The 15478-nt window shown below is 43.7% G+C and overlaps 1 protein-coding gene across 1 annotated transcript in view; it reads right to left on the bottom strand.

Annotated features, from left to right (window-relative positions):
* The window catches only part of LOC126266739 (odorant receptor Or2-like), a 124609-nt gene extending 109636 nt beyond the window's left edge, over window positions 1-14973 (bottom strand). The window contains exons 1-3 of the mRNA XM_049971225.1: window positions 14111-14973; window positions 6971-7070; window positions 4630-4632 (exon numbers count right to left, since the gene is read on the bottom strand). Coding sequence (XP_049827182.1) covers window positions 4630-4632; window positions 6971-7070; window positions 14111-14973 — 966 coding nt within the window. The remainder of the gene's footprint in view (window positions 1-4629; window positions 4633-6970; window positions 7071-14110) is intronic.
* Between the last annotated feature and the right edge of the window lie 505 nt (window positions 14974-15478).

Raw genomic sequence — 15478 nt, 5'->3', positions numbered from 1 at the left:
TCAACGGGACCCGGGGCAAGTAAGGCTAGCAACCTGGTTCCCTGGTACTTTAAATATGATGCTGGCAACAGTCAGAGCAAAATGCCTCGGTCCTTTGGAGGTGACGGAGTCCCACCTCTAATTGACAAACCAGGGACTCCTAAAATACGACTCGGCAAACGAGTGGTAACGAGATGGGGAGCTATTAATATCAATTGGGGCTACTCTGGGAAGAAGGTAGAGCTGGCAGAGGCTGCAAGTAAGATGGGATTGGACGTTTTAGCTGTTAGTGACATTCGGGTAAGGGGTGAGATAGAAGAGGAAGTAGGAGAATACAAGGTCTATCTGTCAGGAGTCAAAGCAGGAATAGCACAATGGGGTGTAGGGCCTTACATCAGAAAAGAAATGGAACCCAGCGTAGTTGCAATAAGGTATTTAAACGAACGACTGATGTGGATAGATTTGACAGTGTCTAGCAAGAAAATTAGGATTGTTTCAGTATATTCGCATTGTGAAGGGACAGATCAAAATGATATGGATAGTTTTTATGACGCACTCAGTGATGTAGTTGTTAGAGTAAAGGACAAACAGTGTTCTGCTCATGGGTGATTTTAATGCCAGGATTGTAAATCGAACAGAAGGGTATGAAAAGGTTATGGGTACATTTGGAGAGGATAAGGAGGCCAGCAGGAACGGGAAACAACTCTTGGATTTCTGTGCCAGTATGGGCTTAGTATTCACAAACTCCTTTTTTAGACATAAGAATATTCACCGGTATAGTTTGGAAGGCAGGGGAACCAGATCTGTCATTGACTATATAATAACATATCAGGAATTCAGGAAGGCTGTGAGGGACACACGTGTATTCAGGGGATTCTTTGATGACACTGATCACTATTTCATCTTCAGTGAAATTGGTATTGTGAGGTCGAAAGTGCAGGAGGTGAGGTCCATATGTAGGATGATAAGAGTGGAGAAACACCAGGCTAAGGAAATCGGGCACATGTACATAATAGAAAGGTACTAGTTAGTTGAATGTAGTCAATTACAGTCACTGGAAAAGGAATGGACAAGGTGCAGGGACACAGTACTAGAAGTGGCTAAAGAATGTCTTGGAACGGTAGTGTGTAAAGGTAGGATGAAGCAAACAGCTTGGTGGAATGACACAGTCAAGGCAGCCTGTAAAAGGAAAAAGAAGGCGTATGAAAAATGGCTACATACTAGAACTCAGGTAGACGGAAAAAGTTATGCTGAAGAAAGAGACAAAGCCAAACAGATTATTGCAGCATCCAAGAAGAAATCTTGGAAAGACTTTGGAAGCAGGTTGGAGACTCTGGGACAAGCTGCTGGAAAACCTTTCTGGAGTGTAATTAGCAGTCTTCGAAAGGGAGGTAAGAAGGAAATGACAAGTGTTTTGGACAGGTGAGGAAAACTGCTGGTGAATCCTGTTGATAACTTGGGCAGACGGAGGGCACATTTTGAAGAGTTGCTTAATGTAGGTGAAAATACGATCAGTAATGTTTCAGGTTTCGATGTACAATAGGATAGGAATTATGATCGATCACATTTGAGGAAGTGGAGAAAATGGTCAATGGATTGCACTGCAATAAAGCGGCTGGGGTGGATGAAATTAAATCGGAACTCATCACATACAGTGGAATGTCAGGTCTTAAATGGCTACACACGATAATTGAAATGGCGTGGGAGTCGGGACAGGTTCCATCAGACTGGACGAAAGCAGTAATCACACCAATCTTTAAACATGGAAACAGAAAATATTGTAACAACTAGAGAGGTATCCATTTAATCAGCGTTCTGGGTAAAATCTCCTCAGGTATTGTTGAAAGGAAAGTGCGAGTATTAGTTGAGGACAAATTGGATGAGGTTGCCAGGACCAGATCTTTAGTTTACGGCATATAAGGAAGAAGTGTTACGAGTGGAACATGGAATTGTATCTATGCTTTATAGATCTAGAAAAGGCATATGACCGGGTTCCTAGGGGGAAGTTACTGTCTGTTCTACGAGATTACAGAATAGGAGGCAAACTTCTGCAAGCAATTAAAGGTCTTTACATAGATAGTCAGCCAGCAGTTATAGTTGACGGTAAATTGAGTTCATGGTTCAGAGTAGTTTCAGGGGTAAGACAAGGCTGCAACCTGTCTCCACTGTTGTTCATATTATTTATGGATCATATGTTGAAAACAATAGACTGACTGGATGAGATTAAGCCATGTGAACACAAAATAAGCAGTTTTGGATATGCAGATGACTTAGTTGTGATGGCAAATCCGCTTGAAAGTTTGCAAAGTAATATTTCAGAGCTAGATCAGAAATGTAAGGACTAAGGTATGAAGATTAGCAACTCCAAAACGAAAGTAATGTCAGTGGGAAAGAGATATAAACGGATTGAGTTCCAAATAGGAGGAAAAAAGTTAGAACAGGTGGACGGTTTCAACTACTTAGGATGCATTTTCTCACAGGATGGCAAAATAGTGAAAGAACTGGAAGCGAGGTGTAGCAACGCTAATGCAGTGAGCGCTCAGCTACGATCAACTCTCTTCTGCAAGAAGGAAGTCAGTACCAAGACTAATCTGTGCACCGTTCAATCTTTCGACCAACTTTGTTGTATGGGAGCGAAAGCTGGGTGGATTCACGTTACCTTATCAATAAGTTTGAGGTTACGGATATGAAAGTAGCTAGGATGATTGCAGGTACTAGTAGATGGGAACAATGACAGGAGGGTGTCCACAATGAGGAAATCAAAGAAAAACTGGGAATGAACTCTACAGATGCAGCAGTCAGGGCGAACAGTCTTAGATGATGTGATCATGTTACACACATCGGAGAAGCAAGGTTTACGCAAGAGACTCATGGGTTCAGCAGTAGAGGGTAGGAGGAGTCGGGGTAGACCAAGGAGAAGGTACCTGGATTCGCTTAAGAATGATTTTGAAGTAATAGGCTTAAGATCAGAAGAGGCACCAATGTTAGCACTGAATAGGGGATCATGGAGAAATTTTATAAGGAGGACTATGCTCCAGACTGAACACTGAAAGGCATAATCAGTCTTAAATGATGATGATGATGATGATGATGATGATGATAATGATGATGTTTATCAGCAGTGGCAGTGGCATATCTGAGCAAACCGACGTCAACGTCTTTCGAGGAGTGGCTGCGTCGTTCAGGTTACTGGTGTTTAGAGGTTCGGCTGATACAGTACCTAATTTATTGTTCTTCACTGATCTCGTGGCGTTATTTTTCACGACAACCTAATGTAAGTGAAATAATTCAGAATTAATTTGATCAGCCTGCTACACATCTGAATCAAACCAGATTTTTGAAACGATACAATGGAATTATCATGGCTTTTCTTGCACTAATGCTAGAACAGTAATTTTTTTCTTCTCCGGAAATCTGGAAGTTTCCACGTAACAGGCTGATATGCACGCAAAATCGGAAAGTTTTTTCTTCTGCTCCACTACCGCCGTACTGTGGTTGGGTAAAAGAGGTACGTGCGATTCACAAGGCGCACTCACAAGGAGACCAAGCCTGTTCCTAGTCACCGATTTCATCCATATTTATGGTACACACACGGGATGCGAAGCTCCACAGGGAAAAGTGTTTAGAAGAAATAGCATTTTTGGGACCCGTCGGGAGAGGTGTGAAACATTCACTAATGTAGTTTGCAGGCAGCGCCCGTGCAGCGGAGAGAGTCACGCGAAGGTTGTTTGATCGAGTCCCTACGCAGAAACGTTTTCTTTATTTTCAGTTTTAACTTTACACTGCAAATAAACCGAAATAGTGCTCAATATACAGTAATTATTTCTATTTCAATAAAAGGCGAAGAAAAAAATAAAAAAAATATATAAAATTAGTTCCTATTATTATTTTATAGTTGACGAATTACACTACTTCAGACATTAGCCGAGTCTATGCCATGTCGTGTTGCGGCACTACATGATATTAGGCAGGTGTAAATGTTTCAAAAATGGTTCAAATGGCTCTGAGCACTATGGGACTTAACTTCTGAGGTCACCAGTCCCCTAGAACTTAGAACTACTTAAACCTAACTAACCTAAGGACATCATACACACCTATGCCCGAGGCAGGATTCTAACCTGCGACCGTAGCGGTCGCGTCGTTTCAGACTGTAGCGCCTAGAACGGCTCGGCCACTCGGGCCGGCATAACAGTTTCTTTGGCTCTTCAGAGCACAAGGAATTATTTCATATCAAACTGGAAGACCTGGAGAAAAGAAGTACTGTCTCCAGTCCGTTTTGTTAAAATCTTGTTGATAGCGCTGAATACCTACGTTGGAGCGTCGGCGTATATTATGAGCAGCAACTCTGATTAAGCTCTACTTACTTCATCCTGATCTGCGGGCAAGTATACACTATACATTGACCCTGAAAAAAAAAGCAGAGAATGGAACCAAAAACTCCTAACGTTTGAAAAGAAACATCCGTCAATTTGCTGAATCTAATATACGTAACATCTATCTCATTAACACCAAATAAGCGCGGAGTTCATTCTTGTGGTAAGTGCATTACTTCTTGAGATAATTCCTTATTTACTGTTACTGAACTGAAGTGGCAGTCACTACACATGTTTTACATGTTACAATTAGTTAAACAATAAGCTCGCTGCAAACTTGCTTTCACTGCTCTGAAACATACTGATCATTATTTATTTGACAATAAACGCGCTACACTACGCTTCACCAGTATTTGTGGGATCACAAAACAATGTCTAAGGAAAGGTAGCTGTTAAAGTGTCATCACACAGATAGCGAGACAAATGTTCGCAAATCAATGTTAATGACTCAAAAAGAATTTTATATAAAATGACATCCAAAAATACAACAAGAGAAAATCAAGCAGTCGAAGAAATTTAAATATCTTGGAGAAATAATTACACCTGACGGTTCAGAAAATGCAGCTGTAGAAAGTAGGTGTTCTAAACAAGAAGGTGCTTTTCATCTGTGCAGAGACCTACACATAAGCAAAATCCTGTCTTTAACCTAAAACTTTGTCATTATAACGCCGTAATTGGGCCGTCAGCTTTGTATGCATCAGAATGTTTAAACATGACGAAGAAAGGACCACTACGAAAACTTGAAATAAAAGACCGGAAAATTTTCAGGAAAATCCTTGGCCCTATCAAAGAAAACGGCGAATTTCGCCGAAGACACAACTGAGAATCATACGAACATACAGAAGACATTGTTACCACCATCAGGACGCGGAGAATGATGTTTTCTGGTCATCTGAAAAGAATGAACTCGCAAAGACTTCCTCATCACATACATTCATCAATTTCAAAAACAAGATCGTATTAAAAGTGGGCAAGCCAAGTTAAAAAGGAAGCTGAAATTTCAGTTGATGACATTCAGGATCGAGAAGTTTTCAGAGAAAAAGTGAAAATTACTAAAAACCTTATTTCGCTTACTACGTCAATTCCATGTCCTGCCTGCAAATGATCAAAACAGAGAAAAAAAGCACAGTCAGCGAAAATGAAAATCTACTGGCAAAAGAGGGAAACACAATCAGGGAAGAGATAAAAATCTGTTAAAGATGATTTAGGTGTGGCGTCTACAAAGTACCGTGTGAGTGCGGGAAAATTTACACTGGCCAAACTATTCGTTCCGTCAACGAAACGTCTATTGAACGACATTGCCACACGCGATTATTACAACCAGATAAATCTGCGGTGCCTGAGCATTGCCTTACAGAGGGACACAGGGTGCTATACAATGAGACGCAAGTAGTTGCATATGCTTCTCGGTATTGGGATTGTGTTTTAAAAGAATCTGTCGATATCGGACTAGCAGATAATATAATTATCGTGATACCCACTAAGTAAAACCTGGAATCCTGTTTTATCAGACATGAAGAAACAACAGCATCTGAATCAGCCGGCTATGAACAATCATTTGTAATGATACATCGTTTTCAACAGTATTCACCAGCGGAGGCGCTGCAACACTCTTTGCGCCAGGGGGCAGCAGGAATGATTGAACGAGCGCGCACTGTATCTAGCGCATGCGCTGTTGTACTTCCAATGCATATGAAGGTGCAGTCATTTGCGAGTGGAATCACTTATCGGCGAGAGCAGCGTAGCTTTTCTTACCTGATGATGGCGGCAAGGTAGACCGCTAAAATATTGTGCTCAGATGACGGTTTGATCCGGCTGGAAACCCGGAGAGAATTTGCTAAGAATACGATCGCATTGTACATCACTGTGTACTGCACACGTCAGAGCAACAGTTCAGACTGCGAGTCTATCAGAATGACAGTGTACCCTGTCGTAAGGCATCATTTCTGAGCCAGTGGTTTCGGGACAGTAATATTACTGGCATGGAATGACTTGCCCAGCGTCCCGAAGTCAACGCAATGAGACACGTTTGCTATGAGTTAGTACGTCCAGTTAGCCTCAGTTCCTAGCGTCTCACATGATTATTGGTCTAATTTCGGCTTCCATTCCTTCACAGACATCCAGAAACCTCACTGACAGTATTTGCAGCAGATTTTAAGCCGTTGTAAAGGCGAAGGGGTCGACACATCCCGCGTTAATGAAAGTTAACAGGTGTCGCGGTGCTTTCCAGCAGACTGCGTAGTCATACGACTTAGATACGAGGGTTGTTGAGTAAAGGAAGATCATAGTTCTTTTACTTTTACTCATCCTCATGATTTTACTACCTTCCTTCGGATGCGACGCAATGTTATCTGAGCGTTTCTGCTATTTTCAAAGACATGCTGGCAAACATTTTTTTGACAAGTCCTACGGAATCGCACATATTACATTATGTGTCATAAGGTGTAGAGGAGATGACCCCTACGTCGGGTTGCAACCGGTTGGCGGTATAATAATAATAAATGCGATTAAGACTGTTTTTGAATAATTGATTAATCGTACTAATCGCTGCTTCATCTCCACAACCATGTTGTCCAAAAATCAATGTTTTGAAGAGCGACTGGGCAAGCCCCGCTCACCTGTGTCTGCTGGTAGAGAGTCATGCAGAGCCCGACCATGATGACTGACAGCTGGACCAGCAGCATGGCGCTGACCGCAGCCTCCAGGTCGCGCAGGAACCTGCCGCACACACCATACAGCCCTCTCACAGACCAAAAAAGTCTGACATCACGATCAAAATGTTTAACCGAGGTTGTCACCAGTTCCCTTCTATTGACTGAAATGGTAAAGGAAATCAATTATGGCGATAGTAAGCTACATAAATTAATTTATCATTCACTACATGCTGCGTTACTGAGTACCAAAGACACGTGATTTAATTGCTTAGAGAAAGAAAATAATATTTAGTGGACAGCAAGGACACGAAAATAAGCAGTGAGAACAGCGGTGAGACATTGCTGTAGCCTGTGCCTGATGTTACTCAGTATGTACTTTGTGCAAATAGTAACGGAAAGTGTGGAGACAACTGAAAAGGGAACTATGATTCAGGGAGAAAAAATAAATACAGAACTTTGAAAATAATATTACATTTGTTGCAGATGGCAAACAAGTTGTAAAATTAAATCAAACAACGGAAAATCCAGGATTAACACAATTATTACATTAACACAGTTGTTACATTCCAACTTGTCAGATAAGCTTAACGGACTGCGTTGTCTTGAAAAGAAGTTATAAGATGAATATCAACAAAAGTATGAAAAGGGCAATAGAATGTAGCTCAATTAAATACGCAATGCTTACAGAATTAATTATTAAATGAGATATTACAAGTAGTAGACGAGCTTTGATATTTGGACAGATGGATATCTGACGATGGCTAAAGTAGACACGATACAAAATTCAAACTATCAAAAGCAGCAAATCTTTTCTGAAAAAGAAATTTGTTTACATTGAATATGAGGAAGAATCTGATTTCATCCATTATAAACGGTTTCTGAAAGCCTGCGACTGTGAAAACAACCCTGCTACCAGTCACGATTTTTCTTTATTTTACTTTTCGCTCGACGCGTTTCGTGAGATGATTCCCTTTTTCAAGTGCGCTTTTTGTGTGTATTAAGCCATTTCTTCTGATGTTGTCAATGTGTGACAGTCTGCTTCATTTCGTTGACTTTTACTGCAATATATAAGAAACACGCGATTTTTAGTTAGATATCGATTCTTTTCGCCACTAACTTCACCAAAAGAATCTATACCCAACTAAAAAATCGTGTGTTTCGTAAATACGATAGCAGTAAAGGTCAACGAAATGAAACAGACTCTCACACATTGACAACATCATTAGAAATGGCTAAATACACACAAAAAACGCACTTGACAATAGCAATCATCTCCCGAAACGCGTCGTGCGCAAGTAAAAGAAAGAAAAATCGTGACTGGTAGCAGAACATTTATTTATAAGCAAACCTGTGAGGAAGAATTTTCTGAGAGTATTTGTCCGGAGTGTTGTTCGAAAATGAGAAGTGGGCGATGAGCACTTCAGACAAAAAGAGATTAGAAACTTTTGAAATGCGGTGCTACAGAAGCATGTTGAATATTGAATGTGTAGGTCCAGTAAATAACGAGGAGGTACTGAACCAAACTGAAGAAAAGAGAAATGTATGCACAGTCTGACAAAGAACGGGTCAGTTGACAGTACACTTAGTGAGACATCAAGGAATAGTTAATTGTTTATGGAAGGAAGTGCGAGGGTAAAAATTACAGAGAGGAAAATCTAGTAAGCAAGGGTGCAATTATTCAGAAATGAAGAGGCTTGAACAGCATGAACCAGAATAGGGAACTGCACGGAATCAGTCCACGGTCTGAAGGGCTCAACAACAGTGTAGTTACATCAATTAATTCGTTAATCACTAAATGTTATATTTAATGTGCGATAAAGACACGTGACTTAATTGATCAAAAAAGGAAATAATACTCAGAGAATATTTAGAAAGTCTGCGAAGTGATGGTTCAATAAACTTGAAATTAGAGAAAGAGACAGAACCTGTACGACCGGCTCCATTTTAATTCCGAACAGGCTGAACATTAAAGTTCGTATACAATGTGAAACAGAGATTGTTACAAGGTCCAGTACTGGGAGTTTGGAACAGTATTTAATTTTATTCCGTATACCATATTTTATTCGTCTAAAAAACAGGTGTGCGCCGTGTACTGAGAACATGGCCTGATTATATATTGTATCCGTGGAAATCTAGAGGGAAGTTCGTGGATGAGTGACTTCTTCTTTGCTTTGAGTATTTTCAGTACCATTGGAGGCTCTTACATTTGATTCATATGCATGTTTTGCAGCAGAATCCTTGTGCGTTAACGTAGGTTTAAATGCAGAATTTAATATTTGTAATGTGTGTTTTATTTCCTCCACAAGACACTGGATGGAAGGTTTCTCTCTGTTTGCTTTTATGTAGGACCCGCATTTGCTAACTGACTTTCTTCCCTATTTCTTTCGTTAAAATGTGACAACAGAATTTGCTGTGGGCTTCACATATTTCGGAAGCACAAACTACAACTACGATTTCTCTATAGAATTTTCTACACTATTATTTGTTGCGATTTGTGGCCCTCTTTATTTTTAAACATTGTCTAAGTGGTGTCATTTAACTACGTTAGGTGCTTGGCGTCTTTTACGTCTTTAATTAAAGCTTATTCATCATGAGAGTGATTGATAAAGCTTGTAATGATTCATTCGCAGATATAAAGGAAAGAGACTTTAATGAAAAGAATGTAATGCACCTGCAGATTATCATTCATTCAAATGAAGTCGAACGTTGCGATGACATCACTACGCTTACCTTGTACCGTAAGGTGGCGTCACGGAATACACTCCATCATACAAAATGGCGGAATACAAGGGTTATTCGGAAAGTCGCGAAATGGAAAATACAGTGAAAAATCTGATACAGCTTTGCACAGATGCGTTGGGCTCTGTGTCTAGCACGTCCGCCGATCACATGATGTCGCCCTTTTCAGTTCTGAGCTCACAGTGAGAGCGTAAAGACGGCTAGAAACTAGCGTCTCCCGCCAAGTGTGAGGGCCTGGCGAAAGATTTCCCCTGAAGCTATGCAATCAACATAACATAAGTGTCATGCGGTTTGATCTACACGAGAATTATCGGCCGCACTCTGCAGCGGCATTGAAGATGCTCCTGCAGCGTTGTCCATGGGAAATGTTTGATCACCCACAATACAACCGGTAATTGGCTACCCCTAAATAAAACAGTTTTTCACTGTAGTTTCCATTTCGCGACCTATCGTTCCTTACTTTCCGAATAGCCCTCGTATAATACCAGAATCAAGAAACTAGCAATGAAACGAAACTGAGACAGAATATGCTTGACAAAGTTTTGTATGACAAAATGCTGAGAAGTAAACAATATGGGGAGTGTCATCAAATATTTTAAAACGTCGACGTATATTTGCTAGAGAAAATACCGATGTACGTCCAAGCACATCACATTTAGAGACTTTTAACCTTGTGCATTACGAGCGGGCAGCCGCAGTTTCTCAAGGGTAGTACTAAGTGTCTACGGCCAGACGGGTTGTCTGGATTGGGAGTAGTTCTCTTTACAGGGCACAGCGTACAGTTGTGATTAACAGAGAACGTCGTTAGGTCACTGAATATCATAACTTCCATGTGGTGTAGACGATTTGAGCTAGACACGCCACTTCCTGGCCTACTGGAGCGTCCGACCACAACCCGCCAACAATACGATCCTTGCATCAAAGGTTCCATCATGTATGGATCAGTGGAAATGTCATCAAAATTCCTGCACTAGTTCCTCGAATTACCTTTCATATGTACGAAGAGAAAGGTGGCTTGGAACCTTAATTTAAAAAAAAGAATATGTATAGCTTCTGGTAATAATAAATTCCTGTAGCTCAGTGTGCTGCAACGCGGTCTGGGGCGCCTTGCCATGGTCCAGGCGGCTCCCCCGGCTGAGGTTCGAGTCCTTCCTCGGGCATGGGTGTGTGTGTTGTCCTTAGCCTAAGTTACTTTATGTTATATTAAGTTGTGTGTAAGCCTAGGGACCGATGAGCTCAGCAGTTTGGTCCCATACAACTTACCACAAATTTCCAATTCCAATGTGTTAGCGCGTCCTTCAATTTTGAGCGTCACTTCAGCGATCTGCAAGTCCTTGACCAGGTATACAACAGGTAAAAGGCGACCTACAGCTTAAAGTGGAGTCGGGAACACTTCTAGTTTCTGGTGAATCTCCGCATCATTGAGAGGTGATTCCTAAGTTTAAATTCAGTGATCCGACCTGGATTCGATACTGCGACCTTTCTGTTGCTGGCGTGCACCAGAAGGATTGTACTCAAGCTTCGTCGCTGTCTGAAGTTGCGGCGACTGTACCGCTAGATGGAATGACATAGTTTTCGGAGTGGCCGCAGGCTTTCATTCGTCATAGTTCAGCAACTTTGAATGAAATATTAATTAACTGTATACACGAACATCCCTCGTGAATGAATCTATCTGTCAAAACGGGATCAAAATCCTTACTCTAGTTTCTGAGATTAGCCTGTACATACAAACAGAAGCAAGCAGGCAGCTTCAGTTTATGTGGAGTAAAAAGGAAAGGGAACCCCATGATCAAGCCCAGAAGACCACGCGATAGGCGACCGACCGCTGTGTCATTCTTGATCAGAGTGATTCATCATCAGACGCTGTGTGGAGCGGCATGGGGCTGGCATTGCTGGCTATCAGTCACTCCGGCAGCCCCTCAGTCGGCATCACGAGGCTTAGTGGAGCCCGGTCCAGGTCTCCCACACACCCCTGGTAGCACCGGGACTCGAAAGCTGGGCGCCTGCATCAGCATTTGTCGTGTTGACCAATTCGTTATGAAGGCGAAGGTCACTTTATGTACAGCGTTTTTCTCGTCCTACTGCATTTTCCTCTTCAATATAACATGATCTCTAAAAAGATTATTTCATGAAAATTGTTTCATCAATTTATATTGTTTTATAAATGATAGAGCACAGCAATTAGTCGTTCTTTTTTGCAGGTTTTCTTTGGCCAATTCAGGTTTCGGTTAGAGCCTAGCCATTCTCAATGCAATATTTTCTTGTCTCAATGCATGTCAGTTCCCTGTTGTTTGGGCATCAATAACAGTTCTTTGAATACTGAAAAGAACTGTGACCGACGCTCGAACAACAGGGAAGTGACATGCATTGAGACTAGAAGATATTGCATTGAGAATGGCTGGCACTAACCGAAACCTGGATCAGCCAAATAAAACCTGCAGAAAAAGGACAACTGATCGCTCTGCTCTATCATTTATAAATCAGGTCACATTCGCTGGGCACCCACGTTCGTAATGGAAGGTAACCTGAATTTCTGTTGTTATTTATGCAGAGTATGCGCGTTTCCTTTGTCGAGATATTCGAAAATATAAGAATTTCTTTGTTTAAAGATATCGGGACTCCTCTGTAAAAGAACTATCGTGGAAAATTTATTCAAATTGTCACGGAATATTCGGGATATGTCGTAAAAACAGCACAAGTAATTAAGTAACGATTACGAAGATGTAGTAGCCCAAAATCCCCCTCTACAGCACGAATAGGTCAACATCTGATATTCGCAGACGATGGGACAATCTCCCCTTCCAACGTCAATGAGAAAACTTCCTTCGTGAGGAACCTGGGCACTGCCGTTCTGTTCTGGCCCGTTCCTTCTCGTCCGTCGCCTGCGTTTTTGAGATACACTACTGGCCATTAAAATTGCTACACCAAGAAGAGATGGAGATGGTAAACGGGTATTCATTGGACAAATATATTATACTAGAACTGACATGTGATTACATTTTCACGCAATCGGGTGCATAAATCCTGAGAAATCAGTACCCAGAACAACCAACTCTGGTTGTAATAACGGCCTTGATACGACTGGGCATTGAGTCAAACAGAGCTTGGATGGCGTGTACAGGTACAGCTGCCAATCCAGCGTCAACACACCACAGTTCATCAAGAGTAGTGACTGGCGTATTGCGACGCGCCAGTTGCTCGTCCAACATTGACCAGACGTTTTCAATTAGTGAGAGATCTGGAGAATGTGCTGGCCATGGCAGCAGTCGGACATTTTCTGTACCCAGAAAGTACCGTACAGGACCTGCAGCATGCGGTTGTGCATTATCCTGCTGAGATGTAGGGTTTCGCAGGGATCGAATGAAGGTTAGAGCCACGGGTCGTAACACATCTGAAATATAACGTCCACTATTCAAAGTGCCGTCAATGCGAACAAGAGGTGACGGAGACGTGTAACCAATGGCACCCCATACAATCACGCCAGGTAATACGCCAGTATGGTGGTGACGAATAGAGGCTTCCAATGTGCGTTGACCGCGATGTCACCAAACACGGATGCGACCATCATGATGCTGTAAACAGAACCTGGATTCATCCCAAAAAATGACGTCTTACCATTCGTGGACCTAGCTTCGTCGCTGAGTACACCATCGGAGGCGCTCCTGTCTGTGATGTAGCGTAAAGGGTAACCGCAGGCATGGTGTCCGAGCTGATAGTCCATGCTGCTGCAAAAGTCGTCAAACTGTTCGTGCAGATGGTTCTTGACTTGCAAACGTCCCCATCTGTTGACTCATGGATCGAGACGTGGCTGCACGATCCGTTACTGCCACGCGGATAAGATGCCTGTCATCTCGGCTGCTAGTGATACGAGGCCATTGGGATCCAACACAGCGTTCCGTATTACCCTCCTTAACCCACCTATTCTATATTCTGTTAACAGTCATTGTATCTCGACCAACGCGAGCACCAATGTCGCGATACGATAAACCGCAATCGCTATAGGCTACAATCCGACCTTTATCAAAGTCGGAAACGTGATTGTACCCTGCTTACACGAGGCATCACAACAACGTTTCACCAGGCAACGCCGGTCAACTGCTGTTTGTGTGTGAGAAATCGGTTGGAAACTTTCCTCATGTCAGCACGTTGTAGGTGTCGCCACCGGCGACAACATTGTGTGAATGCTATGAAAAGCTAATCATTTGCATGTCACAGCGTCTCCTTCCTGTCGGTTAGATTTCGCGTCTGTAGCACGTCACCTTCGTGGTGTAGCACTTTTAGTGGCCGGTAGTGTATGTTTTTGCTGTTCTGTACTGTCCTTTTCAGTCTCATTCTGTTTCATAAAGACATTTTTATGAGACCTACTTCGTGATTTTCTGGTGGCTCCTGATGCAGGCGCGCAGCTCTGCGTACAGCACTCGCTGCCTCTTGAGGAGCTCGTCTCCAGCCAGATCCTCGTCGCCACCGCCGTCGCCGTCGTGGCCGCCGGAGAGCCGCAGGCCGGAGACGCGGCGGCCCAGCAGCTGCAGCAGGGCGCCGGCGTGCAGCATGGCCGCCACGAAGAAGCAGTCGAGGCCGATGACGACGGGTACCTGCGAGAGCAGCACGGCGCACTGCAGCGCGTAGAGCGCGCCGTAGGCGGCGGGTCGGCGCGCCCAGTCGGCGCCGTGCAGCTGCACCACGGGCAGCTGCCACTGGCCGCCGCCGGCCAGCAGCGGCGCCGGCAGCCACAGCAGGATGAGCGCGTAGATGTAGGCGCTCAGCCACGCCGTCATGCGGCGCGCGCGCCGCCGCGCCCACCGCAGCTCCGGGACGTCCCAGTCGCCGGAGGCCATCCCGTCCAGGTCCCGCACCAGCCGGTAGAACGAGCGCCTCTTGCGGAAGAACAGCCCCGCCTTCAGCAGCCCGGAGACCACCTCGAGCGTGTGCATGAGCGTGTGCGATATGGCGTCCACGTCGCCCCGGGCGCTGCGCACGCTGGCGACGCCGACGGCGACGTACGCGACGGCGCTGAGCTGCACGAGCGCCGCGTACAGCGCGTAGGCGGGCCCCCGGCCGCGCGGCCACAGCCCGGCCGCCCGCAGGTACAGCACGTGGCCCGCCAGCGCGCGCTCGCCGCCGCCTTCCCCGTCCGCCCCCGACCGCGGCTTCTGTGACCGGGAGACGGGCGATACTGAGCAGCGCTGCTGAGCAGCGTGCGTCGGCCGCCAGCTGCTGCTGCTGCGCATCGTCGGCGCTGCTCACGCCCTGTACATCCCGCTCATTCGATAGTATGGACTCAGGCGAAAAAGTATTGGCTTTGGCTTTGTTGGTAAAAATAAAATTGAGGAGCGAACGTTGTAAAAGTAAATACTGGCAACACCCAATCTCCACCACTCGTATAATATGCGGACACTTCTATACTGTATATATCGTAAGTTACGTGAAGACAGTCCAAGTTCTTCAACTACTTCAGGACCTCAATGCCGACCTTTTACGAACTACTACATTTGCTGAAAACACATATTTCACGCCAGAACACTTACATAAGAAACAGTACTTCTGCAGAGGAAAGGTTGGCCATCACATTAAGAAAAGTATAAATAGTTGATGTATAGTGGTTCACTTTACTTTAACAACAAACACTTTTTCTCAATTGTGTTATTACCAGTTTCTGATGCACATTATAATTTCGTTTACATAGATGTCGGGTCTTATGGCAAAGGTTCACATTCACGGATCTTCAAAAACAGT

This window comes from Schistocerca gregaria, chromosome 4 (genome assembly GCF_023897955.1).
Source record: "Schistocerca gregaria isolate iqSchGreg1 chromosome 4, iqSchGreg1.2, whole genome shotgun sequence".
NCBI lineage: Eukaryota > Metazoa > Arthropoda > Insecta > Orthoptera > Acrididae > Schistocerca > Schistocerca gregaria.
This window is presented reverse-complemented; position numbering and strand designations above follow the sequence as displayed.